The sequence below is a fragment of the Macaca nemestrina genome, chromosome 17, assembly GCF_043159975.1.
Source record: "Macaca nemestrina isolate mMacNem1 chromosome 17, mMacNem.hap1, whole genome shotgun sequence".
Classification (NCBI taxonomy): domain Eukaryota; kingdom Metazoa; phylum Chordata; class Mammalia; order Primates; family Cercopithecidae; genus Macaca; species Macaca nemestrina.
The window spans coordinates 59,677,980-59,701,455 of record NC_092141.1 but is presented as its reverse complement, the minus strand read 5'-3'; the positions used below and the strand labels follow the sequence as shown (position 1 = coordinate 59,701,455).

Here is a 23,476-nt window from a genome sequence, read left to right as displayed (position 1 = left end):
TGATCCTCACCATGCCCTTTCAAAATTCCCGTCTGATAGATGAGAAAAGTGAGGCCAAAAGAGGTGATGTAACCTGCCTGAGGAGTCAGCAATCGGGGAGAGGGAGGGAGGAATAATACCCAGGCCTGTCCCACTCCCAGTGCAATGCTCTTTCCTCCACACACTTTGCAGCCACTCTCCCCGCCAGCACTCAACATTACATAGTGGTCTTGCACTTGGGTTTAATCATAGAAATACTGCTAATAATAGTAACAATTGCTGTTTGTAATTGTTTGAGTAAGGCTTAAATGATCAGGACCATGGAAATTATTAATAACCCAGGCCCAGCCATAGTAGTGTGGGTCATATTAAATTGTGCTGAGATGGATAACGTTAGCAATAATAGTAACTGGGATCATAAATTAATAACAGGAATATTTAAATTAATGCCACACTGTCGATGCCCTTAGTCGTAAGCAGTTCGATGCTGCTGTTAGTACTAATGTTGCCCCCTCTTCCTGCCTTTTATGAATTCAGCTGAGAGGAAGGCAGATCTAGGAAAGCAGCGGGAGGAAGACACATCTTAGAAGCCGTCCCTGTCTGGAAAGAATGACTCCTCGGTGATTTCTGAAGAGGTGCTTGTTGTCTGGCCTCTTATGACCAGCCATGAAGGTGGTGGCTCACCAGCATTCATGCTGAAAGCCACAATGATGTCTACCTGTCCTTTCCAGGCCAGGGCTGTCCCCTGGACTTTGTGGGTTACACAGGAAGGAAATTCACAGGACAGGTATTTTTTCCCCCATGAATGAATGAATTAGCCTCAGCCAATCTTGGAAGTCAACTACGTGCCCTCTTCATGAGCACTGTTTTTTTATTTGTTTGTTTGTTTGTTTTTCGAGATGGAGTTTTTACTCTGTGGCCCAGGCTGCAGTGCAATGGCGCTATCTCCGCTCACTGCAACCTCCGCCTCCTGGGTTCAAGCAATTCTTCTGCCTCAGCCTCCTGAGTAGCTGGGACTACAGGCGTGAGCCACCACGCCAAGCTAATTTTAGTAGAGATGAGGTTTCACCATGTTGGCCAGGCTGGTCTCGAACTCTTGACCTCAGGTGATCCACCCGCGTCGGCCTCCCAAAGTTCTGGGATTACAGGCATGAGCCACTGTGCCTGGCCCACAAGCACTCTTGATCTCCCTTTTGTTTCCATAACTGGGGAGGGTAATGAGTTTTTTGGGGAGGGTAATGAGTTTTTTTTTTTTTTTTTTTCTTCAAGGAGGAAACTGAAATCCGAACCTGGTTAAGATTTGGGTGCTGGGATGGGCTTTGCAGACACCCCCATCAACTCTGTGTTCCAGGGTCCTGACGATGTCTGGGAATGAAGAAATGGAGGGAACAGGAAAGGGGTAAGCATGGGGGTGGGTGGCATACTTTTTGGGTTGGGAGGCATATTATTTGGACTTGGCAAGGATTCTAGGGCAAGACGAGTTTGGTCCTAGTACATGGATGGGTACACAGATATGAGTCCATTTCACCACTTTTCTATTTATTCCCTTCTACAGAACTTTCTTGAACCCTACTGTATACCAGGAATTCAGAGAAGAAACCATAATCCCTGCCTGCAGAGCTCATAAGCCCATGGAGACACTCACAGTCTGGTGAAGTTTATATTGTTGAAGATGCATCTGTTTGTTTGTTTATGGGTGTCAGTGTGTGTGTGAGCTCATGAATGTGTGTGTGCTTGTGTGACTGTATACGTGTGAGGACATGCAGACGCGACAGTATACATGCATGTGTGAATGCGTAGGTGTGTGCATTTGAATGTCCGGATCACATATGTGCCCGTGTGCAGGCCTGGAGACGTGCATGTATATGACAGTCAGGTCGGCAGGAGTGCATGAGGACGGTGTGGGCACACGTAAGTGCACAATCACACATACAGGTGAGCTTGAGAGTGTGTATTCCTGTGCATTGTGTGCACACCTGTGACCCCTTCAAACCCCTCATTTGAGAATCAAATGATGTTGGAATGGACTCCACCTTGAATGTCGATGGCCGAGGTCAGGCCGCCTGCGCCCCTCCCCTCCCCCAGGTCTCTGCCCAGGGATCTCCTGCACTGGGAAGGGGAGGGGTGGGAATAGGGGAGGAGGTGGGGTGATGGGCGTAGATGAAGGGCAGGGAGGGCAAGCGGGCATTCTTACTGATAGGGGCCAGGTAGGGAGCAAGGCTCCAGGGAGAAGGTGAAGCCAGAGAAGGAGGAAGATGGGTAAGAGAGTGAACCCTGTGGCGGGCCGCAGCCGGAGAGGAACAGAAACCGCAGTGGGGACGCCCTGGTCCCCGGGCCCACAGCATCCGGGACGGACGCGCAGTAGTGCGGGCCGGGAACTGGGTACCAGGGCGGGATGGGTGAGAGGCTCTAAGGGACAAGGCGGGGAGAAGCGGCAGCGGGGTGCGGGGAACCGCACGCCCTTCCTTTGCCTCCGCTCCCCACCCCGAGGCAGCGGGGCGGGCGGGCGCGGTTCCGGGGGTGGGCGGGCTGGGCGGGGCGGAGGCGGGGCCGCAGCACTGGCTTCACCCAGCCTCTCCCGCCCGCAGTCAGAGCGAGCTGAGCCGCGGCCAGCTCCGGCGGGCCGGGGGGGCGCTGGAGCGCAGCGCAGCGCAGCCCCATCAGTCCGCAGAGCGGACCGAGCTGGAAACCGAGCGCTGCCGCGGGAGGCGGACGATGAGGGCAGGTGCCACCGGCCGCGCCATGGACGGGCCGCGCCTGCTGCTGTTGCTGCTTCTGGGGGTGAGTGCTAGCCGGAGGGGGGCCTCTCCCTTTCCCGGGATCAGAACTCCGAGGAGAGCCGGGCGGCGCCACCAAGGAAACAGAACAGAGCGCTGGGGTCCCAGATGCTGAGGGTGGGTGGTGGGACAGGGTCTCTGATGCCGGGACCACGAAGGAGGGTCTAGGGTTCCCGGAACTCAGAGGCGACCCTCCAGGGTGGAGATGCGGGCAAGACCGGAGCGCGGTTTCGGGTCCTCAGGTACCGCAGGGGGCGGTGGAGGAGCTGGGAGGGGTCTTTCAGGAGGGGGCATGGGGCTCTCGGATGCCTGGGTTCTTCGGAAGAGGACACTCGAATGTCGGGATCCCGAAGGGACTTTCCCCTCAGCATCTCGGTCTCTGGAGAGTCGTGGGACGGAACCAAGGCGAGAGAAGGAGGGGGAACTGGACGGGGACTAGAGATGTGAGGGGTGAGCTGGGTTGGGGCGGGGAGCCCAGGACTAGGGGATGGAACAATGGAGGAGGTCGGAGGGACTGGAGACAGAGGGGACCTGACAAGGACAATGGGGACCGGCCAGACAATGGGGGGGAGGGGCGTCGGAGGGAGAGGTTGGGGAGCTGGAGAGCGGCTGAGAAGTGGGTTGGGGGGGCAGAAGAGGAACGACAGCGAGGGCGGCAGAGAGATGGGAAGCAAAAGGAAAGGAGACTGAGCGGGCCGCGGACCCTAAAGCGGTCGGGGTCCCGCCTGCCAGCTGAGGGATAGTGAGAGAAGAAGAGCGCGGAGGCTTGGACATTTCCAGCGCCTGTCCCGGCGCTCCTGCCCGCGGCCTCGCCCAGTCCTGGAATTGCGGCTGGGGATCTAAGGCTAGGAGGGGAGTGCCCACTTCGCCGGGGCGAACCCGCTCTTGGGGTTCCCCCACGGCCGACGGGCTCCTCCGACGCTCGTGTTCTCACGGCTTGAAGCAGCGCGGCGGATCGCGAGGGACGGACCAGGTGTGCTCCTACCCGGGCTGGCGGTGGCTACATCTCGGGGTGCAGAGCGCCCGGGCGCGCTAGGCGGGGACCCGTCCCGAAAGCGCGCCGCTCTGGCTGCGCAGGCGGGAGGCGGCCGGCAGGAGGCGCTGAGGGGCGAGACAAGTGCAGTCCGCGGCTGCTGAGCGTCTGGGGCTGCGCGCCTCCCCCAACCCAGCTGCGCGACCCGAGCGCCGCGCCCACAGCGCTCCGTGGGCTCCAGGTCCTCGAAGGGTCAGGATCCGGTCTGCGCCTCGCCTGGCTCTCGGTGCAAGCCGCTGGGCACCTAACGAGACGGGAGCGCGCGGACGCCTCGGATTCTGCCGCGCGGTGTCCCGAGCCACTGACTCGGCAAAGGTCGGCGGGTCCTCCGGGCAGTCCGAGGAGATTGTCAGATGTGGCCTGCTGTATGGCCATGAACCGAATGCCCTGGAAGGTCTGGCAATGGAGGAGGCGTCTTCACTCTCCCTGCCAGCGTCTTTCATCTGAGCACTGCGCACCAAATCCCGGCTTTACAGATACGGAGACTGAGGCTTTGAGAGTTTTAACGACTTGGCCGAGATCTCACAGCAAGTTGGGCCAGAGTCGTGGCTAGACTCCCCCGACCTGAGTCCCAACTCGGTACTCCCCCATCTTTTCAGGGGGTAGCCGCTGTCCCAGATCGGGGTAACGGCTGCGTTTTCCAGAAGGGGCGGGGTTGACACTGTCCCCAGAGTCAGGCGGCGGTAGAGCCTGCGGGTGAGGTGGACAGAGATCTTGTCCGGGTGCGGGCCCCAGTCCGAAAGCTCAGCCCGGGTTCCCTGGAACTGTCAGGACTTGTGGCTGAGTCCGGGGATTTGGGAGCGACCGCGGGCACATCTGCTGACTAACCCCGCTGGTTAGAGACGCTGCTTGGACGCGAGTGGGCGAGCGTGGACCAGAAGGGGGGGTAGGAGGGACCGGGGTGGTCTCTAGTCCCGATCCCAGAGGGGCGACTACGTGGGATCCGGGTCTGGGCAGGAGCGAGGGTCCAGGCGCGAAGACCCAGAAGGAGGGGAGCTGGGCATGGAGGGCCTGGGCGCTGGGGAAGGTGGACCTGCCGTCTGCAGCCCCTGCGGCTCCCGCCTCCGCCTCCGAGGACGGCTGCTCCGTCTGGGCTGGCTGTGCGCGGTACGAGTTTCTTCCTGGGACGCGGCGCGAGAGAGAGGGCTGAAACCAGAGCGCGTCCCGGCGGGTCTGCTGGCGGGCCGCGCCGGTAATGGAGGCACTTTGTCATTCAGACGTCTGTAACCAGAGCCGCTGGGCTGGCTAATGCGCCTAATAGGGATGGAGCGAGGGCAGCAAATGGGCGTGCGTGAGCGGCCGGGCTGGGCTGGGGTGGATGGTGGATGGGGAGGCAGCTCCGTGGGGGACGGGCCCCCACCCCACTGTACCAGCCCAGTCGGGCTCAAGCGCCTCGCTTCTTCCCTGGAGGACCGCGTGGGGAGGCGGGAATAATCGAATGTGCTGAGTTCCTACTACGTGCCTTGCCCTGGTACTTTCTCTTGAGTTATTCAATCCTTATAAGGTCCTAGCAAGGTGAATTTCGCTATTCCCACTTCGCAGATGAGGAAACAGAGCCCTGCAGACTTTCAGGCCCGAGACCAGGCTCCCCCAGTGAGTGAGTGGTGGCGCCTTTGTTGGAACCCAGGATGTTCTCTTTCCTGCATATGCCAGGCTCCCTCCCGCCCCCTACCTTCCGGATCATGGAAGGAGTCCTGGCTCTGAGAGATTAAATCGTGCCCTATGCGTTTGGCCCCACACATTTAGATCTGAGCCCCTTCTCCACACGCAGTGCCCCTGCCCCCTCTCAAGTCTCTATGCTACATTATCTTGGGTAATTAGCTCCTTTCCTCCCAACTCCTCCCCTACCCAAGGGGAGTGAGGGGCATGTGCCAGTGCCTCCCGTGGGTTTGCATCGACCTCAAAAGGCCCTCCAGGTGTTTGAAAACCTCTCCCATCCCATGGCGGTGACCACGGCACCATTCACTTAAGAGCCCTTTGCTGAAGCTGTTGTGAATGGCCAGGGCTGATTATACTGAAACATTCGTATGGTTTCAAATAATTTCAACTATTTTGCTGTTTCTCTCTTTTCTCTAATTAAAAAAAAAAAATGAAAATTCTTAAAAAGTAAATTCATCTAAGGATCCTTCCACCTTAGTTCCTTGTAAGCCTTGAAATGGCCAAAACAAAAAGATTACAAACGTTCTTAAAAATGGGCTGAAATCATTCTGTCAAATGTGAAATGACTAAGTGTAACACATACAAATTTCAGGGAAATGTATCTGTCATTCCTATAAATTAATCCTTTTGGATCTGATTTTGGAGCAATTAGCCTGAATGTTAGTCACCCCTCCCTACTTGGCTGAACTCTCCCCTCCTGCCTGGGGTCTCCCTAAGACGAGATGCTTCTTTGATAACTAACATTTATTCAATTCCTACTAAATTCCTACTATAGACCAGACATATTTGCATAAATTATTTCACTTAATTCTCCCAGCAATCCTCGGCAGTAGACATTATCAACCCAATGTTTTAGGTGAGAAAAACTGAGGTTTAGGGAGATTAAGTAATTTACCCAAAGCAACATACTTTTTTTTTTTTTTTTTTTTTTTTTTTTTTAGCAACATACTATTAAGAAGCAGATCTAGGATTTTACAACATAGGGAACATAAAACAAGCACAGGAAACACATGGTTACTAATTATCTGGCCCCTACTCCAAATGCAAGTTTTAAGAGAAGAGAGAGGACCTCAGGCTGCAGCAGGGAGAACAGGCGTCTTGGCAGGGGCATTTGCACAAAGCCCTCACACCACCCAAGACCACTGTAGACAGACTTCCTCAGCCATCCAGAGCCCAGCTAACTGGAACACAGCCAATGGCCACAAAGTAGACCCTGGAGGACAGAAAAGAGGGGTCCCAAAGTACATAAACACCTTACTCACTTGTGTAATACTTACAGCAATCCTATGATGCAGGTACCGTCATCATTACCTAATTATGAGGAAACTGAGGCACAGAGATTCAAAACTTGACCCAGGTCAAGTGAGGAGCCAGGATTCAGAGTGGCGCAAGAGCTCACACATTGTACTCAGAGGCTTGCCTCCTCCTGGTTCAGATCCTATTTATATACCTTTCTTTTTTTTTTTTTTTTTTTTTTTTTTTTTTTTTTTGAGACGGAGTGTCACTCTGTTGCCCAGGCTGGAGTGCAGTGGCACGATCTCAACTCACTGCAACCTCTGCCTCCTGGGTTCAAGCAATTCTCCTGCCTCAGCCTCCCAAGTACCTGGGACTACAGGCACCTGCCACCACTCCTGGCTAATTTTTTGTATTTTTAATAGAGACGGGGTTTCACCATGTTAGCCAGGATGGTCTCGATCTCCTGACATCGTGATCTGCCCGCCTCCGCCTCCCAAAGTGCTGGGATTACAGGCGTGAGCCACCATGCCCGGGCAGCACATACCTTTCTACCAAGGCGAGTTCCACAGTTTCCGAATATTCAATTAGACCTTAAATAGATTAGCGTGGTGGGGGAAGGGCTGCTTCAGGTCACACTGGTAGCAGCAAGAAGTGACAACTGATACCTTGACAGGAAGGGAGGAAACAGAAAAACTATATTTAAAAAAAAAAAAAAAAAAAGGGCTGACAGGAGAACTCAAAAAGACAAAAGTGTGGTAATTTGTGCAAAGAACACAAGAGTTTCCCTGCATTGCAGCCCAGAATAATCGCTGGTGTAAATACAGAGTCCCTGAGTCATGGGAAGCCATGAAGATTTGCTCCAGAGACAGGGAAGGGTGCAGCCACCATGGTGAAAAGGAAAAATGATGAGAGCAGCAAAGCCTGGCAGTCGGGAATCTCAGCTAACCAACAGTCGCTCTCCCAGAGTTCTGGGTAATTGAGGTCATATAGTATTTTCGTGTATTTCAACTCCACATGTGTATGCATTGTGTCCCTACTGCATGCCAGATACCGCATCAGGCCCTGGGGCAATCCAGCTCCCTCAGGGAACTGACAGTCCAGTGAGGGAGTCTATAAAGTTCAGGCCGGGCAAGAGCAGAGAGAACCGGAGAACAGGCTGGATGTGTAACATGGCAGCCCCACCTAATCCGCAAGGTGTGGGTGCCACAGGACCACTTCCTCGAGGAAGTGACATTTAAGCAGAGCCCTAAGGGATGAAAAGAAATCAGAACAGGCCCTTCTGGAATCTTGCCTCTTGAGGGAAAGCCTGCATCTGGGACCCTGAGCCTCCTGGTCTGCAGATGTTCCCAGCACTGAGTATGTTGCTGCCCGGGAGGAGGTGTGGCAACACCAAGGTTCCCCCTCCTCTGCTGCCTGTGCCTGTTCTGCTGGTCTCATGGAGACCACAGGCTCCCTCATGGGTTGATCTAACCTGTCTATCCCCCTGACTCCTCTGTTTCCTTCCCCACCAAACCCTGATGAGACTGCAGGATATTTTAAAAGGCTGGAGGGAAAGGAGTGTCTTGGCCATGATCTGGCCAATGTGGAAGAAGCAGAATGCCCAAAACAGGCTTGTAAAGCTTCCTTCTAGTCCCACGACCCCAGAGCCCATACTTCTCAGCATCAAATGAGGGCTGCATGGTCTGGAGCCAGCAAAGCAGGCTTTGGAGTTTTATTAGACATTAAGGTTTTTTTAAGGAACAGAAATATAAAGCGAGCCTCCAGCAGCCCCTCCCCCTGGGGAATCCGGTGTTAAATTGTTCCATCCATGAGCAAAGATGCTTCAGCGGCAGGAACCTGACTCCCCTTTCCCTTGGTTCCAGCGCTGTTCCCAGTGACCACATGGGGGAGGGGGAGGACTGGTGGCTGAAAATCAAACCCGGGCAGGGCAGGGACGCTGGCTGGTGAGAGCAGCCACTGTCCCATCATTGATAACAGTCTCCCTTCCCTCCATCTCGGTGCCAGGCTTTTGCCAAACAGTTGGTCTTTTGCCCTGGCACCAGGCTGTTGCCATCTCTGTAAAGAGATGAAGACTCAGAGGGCAGCTGGGCAGGCAAGACCCCCAGCGCAGACTCAGGATTCAAACCCAAGACCCTAACCCTCTGCTTTCTGCTCTTGGGCATGGATATCTCCCATTTATTATTTAATATGTAGAATTAAGAACCTGGAGTAGGGCCCTGCTGGCGTTTGTTAGAAAAAGGCCCTCCTCTGGGTAGATGCAGCCCTGCAGGTCAAAGCTTAGCGAATGGAGTTTGGGCTAGGTTTCAGCTCTACTTGCCCTGTTGGCTGGGAGCCCTGTGCAAGCTACAACCTGTCCAACCACTGATGACATCCCTGTTGGTAGGCCCTCCGCTGGGCCTCAGGCCACCTTCCCCATGTGGTGTATCCTTGGGATTCCAGGAGTTGCTGTAACCCCACGATGAACTTTGCAGAAGGTCAGCAGCTGAAGCTCTGACCTCACATCCCCAGCAGCCTGCACAGGCATACTGTCCCTCACTTGCCTTTCCCCTGTCAGCTTTGATGTGCCTAATGCCTCCTTGGTGAGCTCATCCCAGCCCAGGTGGTTCTAATAGAAGGCAGTGGGAGGGGGTGTTTGATTCCCCGGAAGAGACCCCGGCCTTTCTCTTGCCAGTCTGACCCTCTGATCTGCCTCCATCCAGGTGTCCCTTGGAGGTGCCAAGGAGGCATGCCCCACAGGCCTGTACACACACGGCGGCGAGTGCTGCAAAGCCTGCAACCTGGGCGAAGGTGTGGCCCAGCCTTGTGGAGCCAACCAGACCGTGTGTGAGCCCTGCCTGGACAGTGAGTAGAGGGTGGTGGGTAGCAGGAGGGGAGAAGAATGGGGGTGAGGAGGAGAGGGGTGAAAGGGAGGGGCGCTGGGAGGAGCATGCCCAGTAGAGCCTTATAAGTGGGAAGGGTCCCCTGCCCACCACTGTAAGGTCACCAGAAGTGGGTCTGACCCAGTGTAGGAGGTGTTTCTCCCAGATGGGAGAAGCTGAGAATGGAGAAGGGAAGTGTGCAGAGGGAGGAGGGGAACCCCACAGGGGATCTCCAAGGGGTGCCCATTCCCAGCTCCTGAGAAGGCAGAGGCCTGGTAGAAGAGTGTGGCCGGGCAGGGAGGAATAGCTGATGCTAAGACCAGCTAAAAATATCATCTGCACTGCAAAATCAATGGCTGCCACTTATCCCTGATGTGTTTGGGGGAAGGGAGAGGAGGATCAAATCCTGGCTGCCCTGGAGGCTGACCTTGGGGGATCCTGGGGGTGTGGCTGCTCTCCCCCACAGACCAACTCTTCTCCAGCTTTGACCAGGAAGCAGAGTTTTCCCGAGGCAGCAGGGATAGGGGTCCTGAAGACGTACTTATTGTTGGGTGACAGAGGGGAGGGGAGATGGGGAGCTGTGCCCATTCCTGCCTGGGATCCATCCTTCCTTCCTTCCTTCCTTCCTTCTTTCCTTCCTTCCTTCCTTCCTTCCTTCCTTCCTTCCTTCCTTCCTTCCTCCCTCCCTTCCTTCCTTCCCTTTCTTTTTCTTTCTTTCTCTCTCTTTCCTTCCTCCCTCCCTCCCTCCTTTCTTTCTTTCTCTTTCTTTCTTTCTCTCTCTTTCTTTCTCTTCCTTCCTTCCTTCCTTCTTTCCTTTCTTCCTTCCTTCCCTCCCTCCCTCTCTCTTTCTCTCTTTCTCTCTTTCTCTCTCTCTCTCTTTCTCTCTTTCTCTCTTTCTCTCTTTCTTTCTTTCTTTCTGGCAGAGTCTTGCTCTGTTGCCCAGGTTGGGAGTGCAATGGCATGATCTCGACTCACTGCAACCTCCACCTTCTGGTTTCAAGTGATTCTCATGCCTCAGCCTCCTGAGTAGGTGGGACTACAGGTGCATGCCACCATGCCTGGTTAATTCTTGTATTTTTAGTAGAGATGGGGTTTTACCATGTGGACCAGGCTGGTCTCAAACTTCTGGCCTCAAGTGATCCACCTGCCTCAGTCTCCCAAAGTGTTGGGATTAGAGGCGTGAGCCACCGAGCTCAACCCTGCCTGGGATTTCTTTCAGGAGGGGAGAGAGTCTCATCTTCCAGGGCTGGTGGGTCTGGGCCTCTTAGCCCCAGTCTTGTCCAGGGTCTGAATCCCCTCGTGTTTTGAGTCAGGGGTCTTGGTCCCTGATGGGTGCCCCCAGTCCGCAGTTGCTGCCTTTGGACCATGGGCTCCCTGCCCTTTTCCTGATGACTGCCACTCAGAACCTGCCTTCTACCTGGCACTTGATGCCCACCTGGAGGGCTCAAGGGAACCATACTCAGATTGTTCTTTAATCTGGCTGGGAATAAGGGGATAGAGCTGGGGCCTCTGAATCCACCTGCGGACATAGTATTACCTCTCTGGATGTCCCCCTGAGTCTATCTGTCCTTAAGGCAACCCCAACTCTTGGTGTTCCCCAGACATACTGTTCCCCTTCTCTGTGCTTGTGGATCCTGTAACTCCATTCCCCAGCCAAGAGATGCCTGGGCGTATGTGTGGAGGTGGGACATCCTCCAATGCCTTTGCCATCTTGCTGTCTGGCCTAACAGGGTTTCCATCCCAGGGCAGGGTGGCCAACCATCAGCTATCCCAGAACCTCCAAATCTGCCTCTCTCACTTCCTGGACTCCAGCCCAGGGCTCTCCTCCCAGGACCTAAATGATGGGAACCCTTTCCCTTCAGTCAAAAGATCTTCAGCAGGAGGTGGGGTGGAGGACACCAGGAGAGGGAAGTTCCAGAATCTCTGGAAGGGAAGGGAGGCAGGCAGAGAGGTGGCTTTGAGAATCCTCCCTTCCACTTCCTCCCTCCCCTCCCTTTTCCCCTCCTTCCCTGTGTCCCCCTCCTCCACCTCCAGCTGCGTTAACAGGCTGCCTTTACAAGCCCACTTTATGGGATGGAGACCCCAGCGGACTTTCCCTCTATCCTTAAAACGTTTCCACAAGGAAACCTATTAAGCCCCTGCCTTCATTCTCTGCCAAAAAAGACCACATTTTTCACACCACCTAAAACCCTCTCCCAGGAGTTTTCTGCTAATTTTCTGTGTTTTGCCATGAGCAGGTTCTCCTTTTCCCCTCCTGTGTGACTAGATTTACCCTCTGTCACATGCCAGCCAGCCAGGACCCTCTTGTTTGTACAGATCAGACATCCTGCCTTGGCTGTTTGTGTTTGGACGTTCTTTCTGCTGTCTGACCATATTCCTACCACCAAAGTTCACTGTTCTTATCGCTCCCAACCCCCATGGGGCCCAGTCTTTATAGGATCCCAACTACATGCCAAGACTTTATGGCTGAATTTCATTTATTCCTCACCACAACCCTGTGACTGCAGATATTGCTCCTTATTTTTACAGAGAAAGAAAAAGCTCAGAGACGTTAAGTAAAACACTCGAAGTCACACAGCTGATAAGCGATGGAAGTAGATTTTGAATCCAGATCTGCCTGCTCCTAGGAAAAGGGATACAGGGTTCCTCTGTCAGAACTGACTTGAAACTGAAGTCTCCCTCCAGGCCCTTCTTCCTGGGTCTTTCCTTCTCTCCTCTACCCTTTTCTATTTTCTTCTTCTTCTTTTTTCTTTCTTTTTTTAGACAGTGCCTCACTCTGTCACCCAGGCTAGAGTGCACTAGTGCAATCTTGGCTCACTGTAACCTCTGCCTCCCAAGCTCAAGCAATCCTCCCACCTCAGCTTCCCGAGTAGCTGGGATTACAGGTGTGCACCACCACACCCAGCTAATTTTTGTAGTTTTTGTAGAGATGGGGTTTTGCCATGTTGGCCAGGCTGGTGTTGAACTCCTGGCCTCAAGTGATCTGCCTGCCTTGGCCTCCCAAAGTACTGGGATTACAGGAGTGAGCCACCACGCCCAGGCTCTGTCCGCAATTCTGCCCCTTTCACTTCTCTCTGGCTTTTCCTTCTTTGCCTCCCTATCCCCCCACCACAGCCCCCAAGCCAGTGACCCCTTGCTCCATCTTGTCTCTGACACCTTTGAATAATGTTAAGACCCCACCCCCCCAACAGGCCTCAGTTTCCCCCAATGGTGCTTTAGCCTTTCTGCTTCTGCTTCCACATTCTGAACAATCTGTCCTTCCCTAGTTCTCAGGTTCCTAAATCTATGTTCTTTCTGTCCTTGGAGCAAGGATAGGTTCTGCCAGATCCAGGTTGGCACAGAGTTCTCCACCCAAGGCTGGAAGGGGTGAAGAAGATCTGGCCCTGCTCCTTCCCCTCCCTGTACAAGGAGGCAAGGACCCTGGCATGTCTGGCCTCCTTCTCCTTATTCTGGAGTGCACATCCACTAATTAAGAAAACATGAGTGAAGAATGAGCTTGGACATTTCCCTTGCATGCTGGCTGAAAGGGCAGAGGACGCATGTGCAGATCTCAAAGGGGTGATCATATACAGTTGTGCAGCTTGTGTACTGCTCAACAATATCCATCTGAGAGACTGAGTGTGGGCTAAGAGCCAGCTCTCTAGCTTCAGTGGCTCCTGCCTTACCTGAACCCTCTTGCCTGCTGGTCCATCCCCACCCTCAGGAGCCAAGCCCTTCAGCAGCGTGGGGGTAGCGCCACGGGTGGGAAATTCTGCTGTCTAACCCCGGTCACTCTCATTCAGGGTGCATCTGAGCCCACACCTGTGTGAAGAGGAACTGAAGGCAGATGAGGCAGGAGGCTCCCTAGGGGAAGGCCTACCTTGCCTGGACTGGGTTAGCAGCCCAGTTTTGGCCTGCGGGGAGGGCTGGGTGGGAACCACGTTCAGATTATTCGTTAATCATGCTGGAACACCCTACAGGCCTGGGAAGTCTCAAAGAGAATTTGCCAAGAAACTTACTGGCACCAGCTGGGTTATCCGGGAAACCCTCCTGGCCGGCCAGTGCTTCTGGAGGCTCAAGGAAGCGGCTCCGGGCCTCCTTCCCCTTACCCAATTGGCTGCCACCAACTTTCACCAGGCTAGGGGTCAAAGTCCCTTGGAAGAGGGTGGGAGTCGATGAGAAGGCGAAGCTGAAGGAGGAAGTCAGCGTCCTGGCAGGCAGTGGGTGAGGGAGAGACTCCAGGCTCCTGCGTCCCGGGTGCCCAAAGAGCAGACGACTAAATCTGGTGTCCGCTGCGCTCAGGTGTGACGTTCTCCGACGTGGTGAGCGCGACGGAGCCGTGCAAGCCGTGCACTGAGTGCGTGGGGCTTCAGAGCATGTCGGCGCCGTGCGTGGAGGCCGACGACGCCGTGTGCCGCTGTGCCTACGGCTACTACCAGGACGAGACGACCGGGCGCTGCGAGGCCTGCCGCGTGTGCGAGGCGGGCTCGGGCCTCGTATTCTCGTGCCAGGACAAGCAGAACACCGTGTGCGAGGAGTGCCCCGACGGCACGTATTCAGATGAGGCCAACCACGTGGACCCGTGCCTGCCCTGCACCGTGTGCGAGGACACCGAGCGCCAGCTGCGCGAGTGCACACGCTGGGCCGACGCCGAGTGCGAGGGTGAGCGCTGTTAGGGAGCCGGCAGTAGGGGATGCGGGGGTGGGCTGGGGGCATAAGGAAGGGCTCCCTCTGGAGGTCGACAAAGACCCCACCTGGCCTGCTGGGGCAGCTTTGTGACCTTAAGGCAGCGTGCACCTTCCCTGAGCTTCAGTCCCTTCCTGGTAACCTGAGGGAGGACGTCGTTCCCGATCCTGTCTCACCAGAGAACCCCTCTCACTGTTTCCTTCTTTTGGCTAAGTGTTTGGAAAGTGGGGGGTTCTCATTGTCCCAGGCCGCGGGTACTACATGTAACTCATCCTCGGGGACTCATTTCTCTGTGACTGCCCGCTAGTGATTAGATGAACAGCAAGCAGCTCGAAGGTGGCCACTACCCCCAGGGCACAGCACAGAACACGAGGGGTCTGATCCATGAGGCAGGCTTTCTGAACTGGAAGAACAGCTGGAGGACCCTCAGGAGCTGGGACCCTTTGACTCTGAGCCCTGGTCTAGGTCCATGGTGGGTTTTGGCTCTGGGACCTGAGATGGAACCCACCCTGTCCTTATCTGACATTAGGGAGTCCACTCCTGTCTCTGGGCCACAGTTTCCTCACTGGTCATATGGTTGCCAGGGTTATTGCAGGTTAGGGAGCACAGTGGGGCTGGCCCACTTCAGCTTGCCCTGTCTAGGGGAGGGGTCAACCGTGTTTTGCAGTTTAGTGAAGGATGAGGGGCGTGCAGGGAACACCAAGGAGGGGCTCTGTGGAAGAAGGGGGGGCAGACCTGGGGCTCAAAAGCCCGGGGACAAGGGAGTGCATGCTCGTGGCTGTCAGTTCCAGGGGTGAATGGGAGCTGAGTGTGCCCTTAGCTAGGCACAGGCCCAAAGGAGATGGGGTGATTCCAGGGATGGGAGGAGGAAGCCCCATGGGAGCCAGGGCAGAGCTGTTTTGGTCTCTGGTTGGTGACGTCCGTCTCGGGAGACGGGTGGGCTTTTCCACTTCGGGAAGAGGCTGGCAGCGCCTTTACATCCTGCTTATCCTCCTGTGGCCATGCACACATTGAGCTATTTCCCTTTAAGACCTAACCTTCATCCTCAGGTTGCTTTTACCCTGAGCAGGCAATACAGCACCTCCTTCAGTGAGCCCCCAGTTTGATGGGAAAGATAGCCTTCGCCCAGTCTAATGAGAGAGACGTGGTCCCAGCACTTAGTCCCCAGCTGAAGGAGAGACAGCCCTCACTTTAGAAATCCCCCATTCTGATGGAGGCAGCAGAGCTTCTGCCTCAGTCAGCACCCGATCTCCTGCCCCTGGGGACCCTCCAGTCTGATAGGGGCTCCAACATCCCGCACCTGCCTTCCAAGTCCTGTGATCTTTGGCTTTAGGAGCTCAGGATGGGGAGGGCTGTTGGGCTAAGGCCAGGTTGAACTCAAAGCTGCCTGCCTTGGAGAAGGAATGAGGAGTAGGAGTAGGATGTGGTAGTTCTGGTGGCAATTGCCCTGGGCCAGGAGACAGGCAAGTGGCATCAGGCACCAGGCAGAGCGCAGGGAGGGTTTCAGCAGCCAGGCGTCAGGGAAGCGGGCAGCACATCTCTGTGGACAAGTCCAGACCAGCCAGCTGCGGGCGGGGTTGGGGGGACTTAGGGGCGCTGCAGAGCAAAGAAAGGTGGTGGCTGCGGGAGGAGCAGGCTTTGTGGTTTGGGGCATTCACAGATTCCTCTCAGATCCCAGCCCACTTTCCCAGCCACCCCGAAGGAGGAGGGTGCTCCTGAGGGAATATGTTCATCCTGGACCTTGTTCCCCTTTCAGCTTCAGGCTCTGAAGGGTTAAATGTCAGCTCTGGAACGAGGGACCATTTCAGGAAATGGAATTTGATTCTTGGTTTGGGTGCCCCCTCCCCTCCAGCTTACCATACTTTCCCCCCTGCATATAAGTTTCAGGTGTCAACATGGTGACTCACCCACCCTTAGGGCAGAAGGGCTCCCCACTGCCCCAGTGAAATTCGTTTTGCTTAGGGGTAATCTTGTCCCTCCATCCAGCCCGGAAATGGCTGTCAGGACCTGCCAAGGGCTTAGTACGGGGGAATGCTAGTGGACATGGCCACATCTGGATCTCATCCTCCTGCCCTCATCAGAGGGGTTTGGAGAGATGAGGGAAGCTCCCCGAGAGTCAGCGCCACCTCTGGTCTGGCCATGCCTTGCTACCCTCCCAGCCCTCCACTACCGTGCTCTGATCTCGGTGATGGTCTCATTCACGGGCACACAGACATGCACACTCTTTCAGCCTCTGGCTTGGGGTCAGTCTGAGCTGAGCTGTGTCTCCAGCCTCCGGACTTAGGCTGCCCCCCAGCCTGCCCAGTCCCCTGGTAGAGCAAGAGAAGACACTCTCCAGTCCAACGCTCCACCTGGGGCTGCCAGAAGACAGGGCTCCGTCTCCTTCACTCCCTCTGGCCCCTCCCAGGACTGAGACGGGGAAGGGTGGGATGGGTGACATCGCAGCCCCTCACCGCTGGCAGCCAGATGGATTCTAGATTCACATCTGGGGGCTTTGCCCCTCAGAAGGTGCTGAAAATGGGCCTTTGAAGCATTTTCATCTTGAGTGTAAGAGGCCAGAAGATGGGTGGCAGCTTCCACTCGTGCTTGGGAGTACAGACCCCAAAACCACAGTCCTGTCGGTGCAACCCGTGTGGCCCCTTCACTTCTGACCACACTCCCTGTCCAGAGAGAAGTGCCCCTGCTGCCTCCCCGACCCTGCCCCTGCCCCGTCACCATCTCAGGCCGCCTGACCCCTTCTCCCACACTGCTAGGTGGGCCAGCCCCTCCCACCACAGCGGATGTCATATCTGGGGGGCTGACACCAGGGATGGTACTAGGGGGAAGTGACAAGGCCCCAGAGACTCAGAAGGAGGAATCGAGGAACCAGAGTGGGCAGAGCTGGGGGCGAGGTACCCTCCCCTTCACCCCATTGGCATGTCCTGTTCTGCTTTCGCTCCCTGCCCCAGGTGTGGGAAGCGAGGAGGGACGGGGTAGGCAACTTTGCCCAGACAAGTATCCCCAGGCCGTCCAGAGCCCACAACCGCTAGCACTGCCCCTAGCTATGTGGCAGAATGGAAAATCCCACCCACTGGTGCCAGGAAGGGCTGGGTCCCCTGCCAGGGAGGCTGGCAATGCCCAGCTAGCATGAGAGGGTCTCGGTGGGTGGCAAGTCACAGTCTCCCCTGGGGCTGAGGCATTGGGCTGGACCTGCCTCATGGGCCCCCTCTCCACTGGCTCTCTGCTTCCTGACCAAGGAGGGCTGGGGCTACCTGACGCTGTCGTCTCTGGGTGGCAGGATCAGGCTAGGTGGGAGCCAGACAAGGCAGGAAACAGAGGCTGGCCACTGTCCCAGGGCTGGCTGGAGGGAGGCAATCCAGCTGCCCCCGCACCACTCCTCTCCACCCAAGCCTAGAGCCCAGGACATGAGGTCAAGAAGTTAGGGAGTGCTCTCAAGGAGGTGGTGTGGGGAAAGCACCTCTCTGACCAGACCTGTGTACACTCTTCTTTCCTTAGGACGGGGGTGACTGGGGTCATCTAGGACAAGCTGGGGCCAGAGAGACATTTCCTGGAGTGATTCCAGCTCGAGGCCTCCCTGTGGTCAGGCTTTGTGTGTTTGCTCCCAGACAGGCCTCTCTAGGTACCCTGGGAGGTGGAATAGAATTCCAGGACCATAGCCCCAGATGGAAGGGAGCTTAGAGACCGTCTCTCTTAATAGCCCCATTAGATAGATAAGAAAATCGAGGTTCTGAGAGAAAAAGCGGCTGGGCCAGAGTCAGTGGCTTTGCCAGCAAGTCAGTGGCAAAGCTGAAGGAGATGCAGCTCTGTGGGCCCACAGGCCTTGCTCTTTAGGGTCATGACATCATGCTCACAATCCCAGCCCCCACACTGTGCATAACAGCTGGGCACAAGAGCACCCGGAACCAGGGTGGGGACACAGGAAGAACACTGCAGTGGGTTGCAGCTAAAAGGGAGGGGCGGGGGAAGTGGGTCCTCACTCCTGTGGCCTTTTCTCCCAGAGATCCCTGGCCGTTGGATTACAAGGTCCACACCCCCCGAAGGCTCTGACAGCACAGCCCCCAGCACCCAGGAGCCTGAGGCACCTCCAGAACAAGACCTCATAGCCAGCACGGTGGCAGATGTGGTGACCACAGTGATGGGCAGCTCCCAGCCCGTGGTAACCCGAGGCACCACCGACAACCTCATCCCCGTCTATTGCTCCATCCTGGCTGCTGTGGTGGTGGGCCTTGTGGCCTACATAGCCTTCAAGAGGTAAGAGAGGGCACAGTGGCAACAGAGAGGGGAGATGTTTGCCCTCAAGGAAGACTTTACTGTGACCTTGACCTGAAAACACACACACCCTTTTTTTTTTTTTTTTTTCAGTTGGAAAACTTTTTCTTGTACACATACCCTTTTAACTCAACCCCAAACCAAGCTCCTCCTCACTCATCATCCACTGCCCCACTCCAGGGTGCAGCAGGTCAGCAGGAGGTGAGGGGAGAGGATCCACCCTGTCCTGTCCTGTCCTCTCCTGCCCTGTTCTGGCTCCAGCCCCTCCCACTCCCATGCCGTACCACTCCCTGATTCCCTAGCCCCCAACTGCTTGTGTCTTCATCCCCCAACCTCCTTCACCCCACAGTCACCTGCGTGTGCATACGTCTCTTCCCCTTCCCTTGTCACACTGGGAATGCTGTGGCACCCACATCCAGGAATTCAGGATGTGCACGAACTCCCAGAAAGCGTTTTAAAGCTTTAAATGCATTTTCCATTCTTTCTAAAAAAAAAAAAAAATCATCAAAGTAACACATGCATGTTTAAGAAAATGCAAACAAGACCAATATCTTTCAAAGCAAAAGTAAAAGCCCCCTTTTATCTTCCCAAATCCTACTCCTCTCCTTATTGGAATCTGTTTGAAATGGATCCTTCCCAACTATTTTCTGTGTGTGTTTTTTATAAACATGTATATAAACCTTTTATAATTACATGTAAACATGGAGGGCTTTTTAGGCATCAGTGAGATCACATTGTACATATTCTGTAGCTTACTTTTTTCACTCAGTCTCCCTCAGGAGACCTTTCCTCAGGAATGTAGATTAGCTGATCATTTGTAACCACTCATTCAATAGTATGGATGGATGGTAATTTATTTAGCCAGTCCCCTATTGATGGACATTTGTTTTTTTTTTCCAGGTTTTTGTTATTGCTTATAATTGCAGAGGAAATCCTTGTATGTATCACTGCCCACATGTGGGAGTATTTTAGAAGGGTAGATTGGGAGAAGAGGAGTTCCTGAGCAGTCAATTATTGCTGCACTGCTCATTCCAGGAACATTTACTGAACACTTACAGAGGGCCCCTCATGGAGCTTTCAGGGTAGGTGGGGGGCAGATGTGCAAAGAGGAGCCTTAGATGCTGGGGTGGCGGTTACAGTTGGGCACCCGCCATGCCCCTGGCCCTCGCACGGCAGAGCACAGATACCTCAGCTGCATCCGCCGCTACGGCCCCCGCCCCCTGAGACCTGGCCTGTCCTCTGGCTCCAGGTGGAACAGCTGCAAGCAGAACAAGCAAGGAGCCAACAGCCGGCCAGTGAACCAGACGCCCCCACCAGAGGGAGAAAAACTCCATAGTGACAGTGGCATCTCCGTGGACAGCCAGAGCCTGCATGACCAGCAGCCCCACACGCAGACGGCCTCGGGCCAGGGTGAGCAGGGGCCCCGCTGAGGAGCTGAGTCGGAGCTGAGGCTGAGGAAACAGAAGCGGTTAAGATTAGACTCCAGGAAGGACTGTGGGAGGAGGGGGAGGCAGGGCTGGCTCAGCAGTGCCCCTGTAGATGGATGGAGAGGCTGGCTGAGGGGAATGGGAAGGAGAGGTCCTCTCCAGGGAAAGGACTTGGGAAATGGAGGCTTTTACAAGTTGGAGCATCCAGACTCATCAAGCTAATTGTCCCCCCTGGGGGCTAATTACTGCCCAAAGTAGCTGCAATTAGCCTCCTGCCCTGGACTTCTGGGGAACAAGTAGTTAAGTGTGTACCCTAATTAGTGGCCCATAGCCCAGCTCCGGGACACTTGCTGTAGATGTCTGGAACTGAGAAGCCCTGTCTCCTCCTTTGCCATGATTAATTGCTGGGGGGGAGGAGAGGAGGGATGGGGGTAGGGATTGGGCTGGAGTGACAGGAGGAAGGGACGAGTCCCCCCAGGTGCCTTCACTTCCTGGTGTCCCACCCAGGACCTTGGCTTGGCCCTAGGCCTCTCGATGGGGAGGAGCACTGCCACCGCCCACCTTGGGTCTTACCCCAGCACCCACTGTTGGGGAAAGGAGTGCAGGGGTAGGACCTGACTCTCCTCTGGGTTCTCTGCAGCCCTCAAGGGTGATGGAGGCCTCTACAGCAGCCTGCCCCCAGCCAAGCGGGAGGAGGTGGAGAAGCTTCTCAACGGGTCTGCGGGGGACACCTGGCGGCACCTGGCGGGCGAGCTGGGCTACCAGCCCGAGCACATAGACTCCTTTACCCACGAGGCCTGCCCCGTTCGCGCCCTGCTTGCAAGCTGGGCCACCCAGGACAGCGCCACACTGGACGCCCTCCTGGCCGCCCTGCGCCGCATCCAGCGAGCTGACCTCGTGGAGAGTCTGTGCAGTGAGTCCACTGCCACGTCCCCGGTGTGAGCCCAACCAGGGAGTCCCCGCCCCGCCCCACATTCCGACGACCGATGCTCCAGCCAACCCCTGTGGAGCCCGCACCCCCACCCTTTGTGGGGGGCCCACCTGGCAGAACTGAGCTCCTCTGGGCAGGACCTCAGAGTCCAGGCCCCAAAACCACAGCCCTGTCGGTGCAGCCCGTGTGGCCCCTTCACTTCTGACCACACTTTCTGTCCAGAGAGAGAAGTGCCCCTGCTGCCTCCCCCACCCTGCCCCTGCCCCGTCACCATCTCAGGCCACCTGCCCCTTCCTCCCACACTGCAAGGTGGGCCAGCCCCTCCCACCACAGCAGGTGTCATATCTGGGGGACCGACACCAGGGATGGTACTGGGGGAAGTGACAAGGCCCCAGAGACTCAGAGGGAAGAATCGAGGAACCAGAGCCATGGACTCTACACTGTGAACTTGGGGAGCAAGGGTAGCATCCCAGTGGCCTCAACCCTCCCTCAGCCCCTCTCGCCCCCCACCCCAGCCTAAGATGAAGAGGATCAGAGGCCTGTCAGAGCTGGGAGGGGGTTTTGAAGCTCAGCCCACTCCCCTCATTTTGCATATATGTCAATGAGGCCCAGAGAGAGGCCGTGACTCGCCCAAAGCCGCACAGCAATGGGGAGGCCAAGTGCAGGCCGGCACCGTCTTCTCTAAATGAGGGGCCTCAGGTTTGCCTGAGGGCGAGGGGAGGGTGGCAGGTGACTTTCTGAGAAATGGCTTGAAGCCAAGTCAGCTTTGCCTTCCACTGTCTCCAGACCCCCACCCCTTCCCCACTGCCCGCCCACCCGTGGAGATGGGATGCTTGCCCAGGGCCTGGTCCATGATGGAGTCAGGTTTGGGGTTTGTGGAAAGGGTGCTGCTTCCCTCTGCCTGTCCCTGTCAAGCATGCCCGTGTGACAACTGTGGCATGGCTCCAGTCTGCTGCCCTCCATCCGGCAGGCACAGACCCGGAGCTAACACTGGCCCCTAGAATCAGCCTAGGGGTCAGGGACCAAGAACCCCTCACCTTGCAACACACAGACGCATGCACACACGCACGCGCACACACATACACACAGGAGGAGAAATCTCACTTTTCTCCATGAGTTCTTTCTCCTGGGCTGAGACCGGATCCTGCCCGGGGCAGCTGCCAGAGAAGCATCGGAGGGAATTGAGGTCTGCTCGGCCGTCTTCACTCGCCCCCGGGTTTGGCGGGCCAAGGACTGCTGAGGCTGGAGCTGGCGTCTGTCTTCAAGGGCTTACACGTGGAGGAATGCTCCCCCATCCTCCCCTTCCTTGCAAGTATGGGGTTGGCTGGGCCCACAAGATTGTCATGAAGAAAAGCGGGCCAGTGTGGGAATGCGGCAAGAAGGAACGACTGTGACCCGTGGGGATTTCTCCCAGCTCTAGACAAGCCTGCAAAGGACTGTTTTTTCCTGAGCTTGGCCAGAAGGGGGCCATGAGGCCTCAGTGGACTTTCAACCCCCTCCCTGGCCTGTTCTGTTTTGCCTGATGTTGGAATGAGTGTGGCTCTCCTCTATTTAGCATGACAAGCCCCAGGCAGGCTGTGCGCTGACAGCCACCCCTCCCCAGCCCAGGGTTCCCCCAGCCCTGTGGAAGGGACTAGGAGCATTGTAGTAAATGGCAATTCTTTGACCTCAATCTGTGATGAGGGGAGGAAACTCACCTGCTGGCCCCTCACCTGGGCACCTGGGGAGTGGGACAGAGTCTGAGTGTATTTATTTTCCTCCCCAGCAGGTGGGGAGGGGCTTTGGGGGCTGGCAAGTATGTTTTAGCATGTGTTTGGTTCTGGGGCCCCTTTTTTCTCCCCTTGGGCTGAGATGGAACCCTTTTGGCCCCCCAACTGGGGGCCACGAGCTCCAGACCCCCAGCATCCCTCCTGTCACCTCCCCTCCTTGCCTCCTGTGTAATCATTTCTTGGGTCCTCCTGAAACTTACACATAAAACATAAGTGATGAACATTAAATAGCAAAGAAAGAAAAATAGTACAAAGAGATTTTCTGGAAATACACATGGTTTGAATTGTTTGGGATGGGGTGTGTGCCAGGGACCCAGGTATAATTTCCAATTCGGTCAATTCCTGCCCTCTTTTACCCCACACCAAAAGGGGAAGTTTTAACAGAAAGCCAGCAAGTTCCCATGTGTCACTATGGGGTGGGGTGGGTTGGGGAAGGAGAAGGGGCTCTTTGCTCCCAGATCTTGGAGAGGGAAAGTGAAAATGGCCATGCAGGAAGCTGGCCAGCTGTGAACTTGACCAGATGTCAGAAGTGAAACTGACCACGGGTGAGTCAGAGGCTTCCCAGGAGGGCCAGGTCACAACCCCACAGCTCCCAGCCACCCACATGGCTTGGGAGACACACACACACACACACACACACACACACACCACAGAGAGAGAGAGAGAGAGATCTGGCTCCAGATGGCCTGGCAGGAGGCATTAGGCAGGCCTGGCCTGGAGTTAGGCAGGCAGGCCCCCTCCCTTGTAGCTCTCATGGGCAGGTCCTAACCCAGGCTCCTGACAGCCTGGCTTCGAGCCCCGCCTGGCCCAGGCCTGGGAGCTCCCACGGCTGCAGGGCTCCTGGCCCCAGGCCTGTGCCTGTCTCTGAGGCTC

The 23,476-nt window shown here is 55.9% G+C and overlaps 1 protein-coding gene across 1 annotated transcript; it reads left to right on the top strand.

The window, feature by feature from the left end:
- Window positions 1-2,569: 2,569 nt before the first annotated feature.
- On the top strand, window positions 2,570-23,014 carry LOC105472349 (nerve growth factor receptor). The gene is made up of 6 exons (XM_011725505.2): window positions 2,570-2,760; window positions 9,384-9,525; window positions 13,824-14,183; window positions 18,206-18,458; window positions 19,726-19,886; window positions 20,544-23,014. Exons 1-6 carry the CDS (start codon window positions 2,695-2,697, stop codon window positions 20,843-20,845), a joined length of 1,284 nt encoding a protein of 427 aa, XP_011723807.1. The 5' UTR covers window positions 2,570-2,694; the 3' UTR covers window positions 20,846-23,014.
- Window positions 23,015-23,476: the final 462 nt, after the last annotated feature.